Source organism: Fulmarus glacialis, unplaced genomic scaffold (genome assembly GCF_000690835.1).
Source record: "Fulmarus glacialis isolate BGI_N327 unplaced genomic scaffold, ASM69083v1 scaffold11891, whole genome shotgun sequence".
In the NCBI taxonomy this organism is placed as follows: domain Eukaryota; kingdom Metazoa; phylum Chordata; class Aves; order Procellariiformes; family Procellariidae; genus Fulmarus; species Fulmarus glacialis.
In genome coordinates this window covers 92,752-96,687 of record NW_009192181.1, presented here as the reverse complement: position 1 = coordinate 96,687, position 3,936 = coordinate 92,752, and the positions used below count along the sequence as shown (strand labels likewise).

Sequence of the window (3,936 nt, the reverse complement as noted above, 5' to 3'; positions counted from 1 at the left end):
TTCTGAGCTTTGGCTTACAGTTTGATAGTTATGTTTGGTATCTGTAGCTTATGAAAGCAAAGACCTGAGACAGAGAAAAGTACTATTGCCTTGTGGTTGTTTTTTGGTTTGGTGTGGTGTGTTTGGTGTTTTGGGTTTTTTTGTGTTTGGTTGTGGGTGTATTGTGTTTTGGGGTTTTTTTTGTTTGTTTTTGTTATTTTTTTTTTTTCCCCCCAGTGATCATGATAACCCTGTTGGTATGCTTAGAAATTCTTAGGGATGTGCTGCCTTGGGTTTTCTCTGTGTACCAGAACTTTCTGTCCTCTCAAATGGTTTATTGTCCTTAGGATCACTGACCAATTCTCCTCATACAGCTGTTGGTTTAACAATTGAAAATGTCTTCATATTGAGTTTGGAAATTGCTGTTGTCCTTTGTTTCTCAACAACCAACAAAATTCAGGAATGAAAAGTAGGTACTGTATTGATTAGAAGGTTCTTCAGAACTTGTGCTATTAATGTTTGAAATTGGTTGTGCATATAGGACAGTCACTGAGGAGAATGTTCTTTATTCTGATTTCTTCCCTCTTATTCTTTCAGCAAATTTGGGTAACGAAGAATACAAAGTTGCTGTTGTCACTTTGCTTATACTAATCTTGTAACTCTGGTAGATTTTCCTCTGACCTTTTCCCATCTTAGTGGTGGAGGAAGGAAAAATGGGAAAGAAAACATAAATGTAAGACTTTCTTGACATTATTATGTCTTTTGGTGGAATGGGCACTGATGTGCAACATCTATTTTCCTATATGGAATACAGATTTTCATCTTGGTTATAGTTCAGGGTTTTATAAAATTAAATGGTAAGTGTTTAAGATAGATCCATGAAAGATTTAAAGACTGGAATGGTAGAAAACATTATCTATTTGACTGTATATGTAAAGAAGGTGAGGTATTTGCAGTTTTTCTGTTTGAGTTTTACTTTTTACAAAGTTACACTTTGTAACTTTGAATTACACTTTGTACACTGCAACCATGGAGTTCTTAGGCATCAGTCCAGTTATGCCAAATGCTAAAATGGCAGAATAGTTGGTTTCAAAGCTTTGTAACTTCCCTAAAATTCAGTTATAGTCCTCCCTCCCCCAGATCCTTTAGAAGTGTCAGTAATGATCAGATTAATACATCTTGCTTCTAATATCGAAAAGAACTAATGAGGCATATTAGAATGCTTCCTCATTTCTCAGCATCTGTCAATTTGCAGCTTTCTCACACCAATCTGATATTGTCACATTTAGCAAAACTCTTTCTGGAAAGGTCACAAGAAACCACAAAGTAAACTTTGAAAATGAGGAAGTGACATGTATCAAGGACATATTTCAGGGCTGAACTTTGGGCAGGTATCTTCCAGACTGTCCATGAAACCTTAACTCTTCTCCAGAGAGGGCTTGACAGGAATTCAAAAGTGAGAATTATCTGCTCTTCTTCCAGCTGAAATGATGGTGTATTGAGTAGTACAGCTTGTTAGGATAGTGTGACAGACTGTGATGGTGATAACTAGCAGTAAAAGCTGTATATGTCTGATCTCTTTGGCCTCTGCTTGAACTCTGGCTAACAAGGCATAATTAGGGCATTACTAGCATCATAGTTTGATTCTCAGTGTACAGCATAAGTAATCTGTCAGATAGAAGTGCTTGTGCTTATTTTGTATTGACTCAATCTCCAAATTCAAGTTTATTCTGTGCCCCTGGAAGGGCTGTTACTTTTCAGGGCAGGCAGAATGAGCAGAGAAGAATTGCCCTTTCAGTAGAGGTTTCTAACCTGGGTTACAGCAGAGCCAGGATTCTTCTGTACTGAAAGCAAAAGCAGCGTGTGAAATCTTTGAACTGTGAATGTACTTGATTGCTAACTACATGTCCTTGTATTTGTTCAGGTGACTTGATCTTCTGGGATGTCAGCAGAAAAAGTGGATGGCGTTGTAGATTAGTTATAAGTTAATTTTTATTTTGGGCTCTCCATACTCATCGTGAACAGTTATAAAATGGATGCTTTGGGCAGTCTCCTTCCTCCTGTGGTTGGAAATGGTGATATGGCTAATTCACAAGAATTACAAAAACTTCTGATTGATGAAAAAATGCGATGTGAACACCATAAAGCAAATTATCAAACTATAAAGGCAGAACATCTAAGGTACACTAATTTAAACAGGTTTCTTCATTTGAGCTGTTAAAAGGTGAAGCTAAATGTTAGATGGAAGAGATTTGTGTGTGTGTGTGTGTGTGTTAGCTATTTCTGTATTTAAGAACAGATTTGAGTGTTGTTCATGTTAGAAAATAAACAATTCAAAATACCTTAAGACATTGCAGGTTAGGTTTCTGAAGTATTTTTTATGCTTGTAAATATGGGATAACATTTCAGTATATTACAGGAAAAGGATATTAGTAGCTTAGTTCTAACTTGATATTTGTATGTTTGCTTCTGCATGTGAGTTTTTTGAGCTTTAAGATCTTATTTTAAAGGATAAATATAAAATAAATATGTATTTTATCTTGCAGATTACAAGAGGAATATACAAAATCACAAGATGAACTGAAGCGGTTGTTAGTTGAAAAGCAGACTGTACATGACAAATTTCAGTTTCTTCTTGCTGAATATCGAGAGGAGTTGCTGGGTAAAACACAAGAGCTGGAAAAACTGAAGATGCAGGTGAGATAATTTACTGGCAGGACTTACTATGAATTTTAGTCCTGTAATAGGGCCATGCTTATATTTCTGTTTATGTGACATGTATATACCTAGCTTGAATATATTTCAGATATCTTGAAATTCACCCAATCTGAGTAATGTTTCTTCTCTAGAGTGACTATGGGACGAAATGATTGTTTTCTTGTTTAACTGAATCTTCCAAATCCTGTTTTTATGTGCTATGTTAATAGTGAGTCCCTCAGTCTCTCTCTGTGCATACTCTCCTGTTATGGGGAGAATCATCTGCCCTGGAGGATAACTTAGATGCCTAAACCTGTTGGGATAAGTGACTGGAAAAATACGTATTTGTTTCTCTTTGTGATGACAGCTTTCCCCATCTTAAAGGCAAACAAAAAACCAAACAAAACCTCCAACATTTAAGATAACTTGGATGACACTTTCTATAACTGCTTGTTTCCTTAAACTAATGCAGGACATAGTTCTTAGGAAACAAATATAGCATCTAACAAAGGATCCCAGACTCCGAATGGAGATGTGCCTCGGTACCATAACTAGAATTAGTTTTCAGGGACTTCAGGGTACAGATAAGTGGAAGAAAAGTAGAATAAATTAGAATATGTCACAGGTTGTGGATGAAATTTTTTTTAATACTTTTTCTTGGTAGATAGTTTGCTGTATTAACCATACCCAAGAAAACTTTACAGAATACCATGCAGTATGGAGCTTAAGGCAGGGAATCTTTCCTGATCTTAGTTTCATTTCAAACCAGTACCCAGGTATCTGTTGGAGAACATGTATCTAATGTGTTTTTCAAAAAAATGGTTTGGCATTGCTCATTTTGATTCTTTGGGGTTGGCTCACTTACTGTTTAAGTTTTTCCAAATGCTAATTCTTTATCTCTTATGTGAGACCACTTTTCCTTCCCCCCCTGCCCCACAAAGGAGATAAATCTTTTGGCAATTCAGCTTAACATCTGTATTGCTTCTACCAGTAAATACTGACATTTTAAATGCTTCTGTTATCTTCCCAGAATATTTTTAGTTCACTAATATAATGATTTTTTTGCTTCTGTAACTACCACTGAAAATTCTTTAGAAAAACATACAAAATTAAGCAGGATTCCTAAAACAATATTTGAAATACTTTATTCCTGACTATTTGTCCTATTACAGTGTAAATGAATAAATATGACTAGTTATTTATGATACCTTTCTGTCTTAAGGTGCTAACTCCTCAAAAATTAGAACTATTAAAAGCACA

At 35.5% G+C, this 3,936-nt stretch overlaps 1 protein-coding gene across 1 annotated transcript in view; it reads left to right on the top strand.

The window, feature by feature from the left end:
• Positions 1 to 2,059: 2,059 nt before the first annotated feature.
• CEP83 (centrosomal protein 83kDa) overlaps positions 2,060 to 3,936 on the top strand; it is a 20,250-nt gene continuing 18,373 nt past the window's right edge. The window contains exons 1-3 of the mRNA XM_009586966.1: positions 2,060 to 2,160; positions 2,526 to 2,676; positions 3,899 to 3,935. Of these exons, the coding sequence (XP_009585261.1) occupies positions 2,060 to 2,160; positions 2,526 to 2,676; positions 3,899 to 3,935 (289 nt within the window). The remainder of the gene's footprint in view (positions 2,161 to 2,525; positions 2,677 to 3,898; position 3,936) is intronic.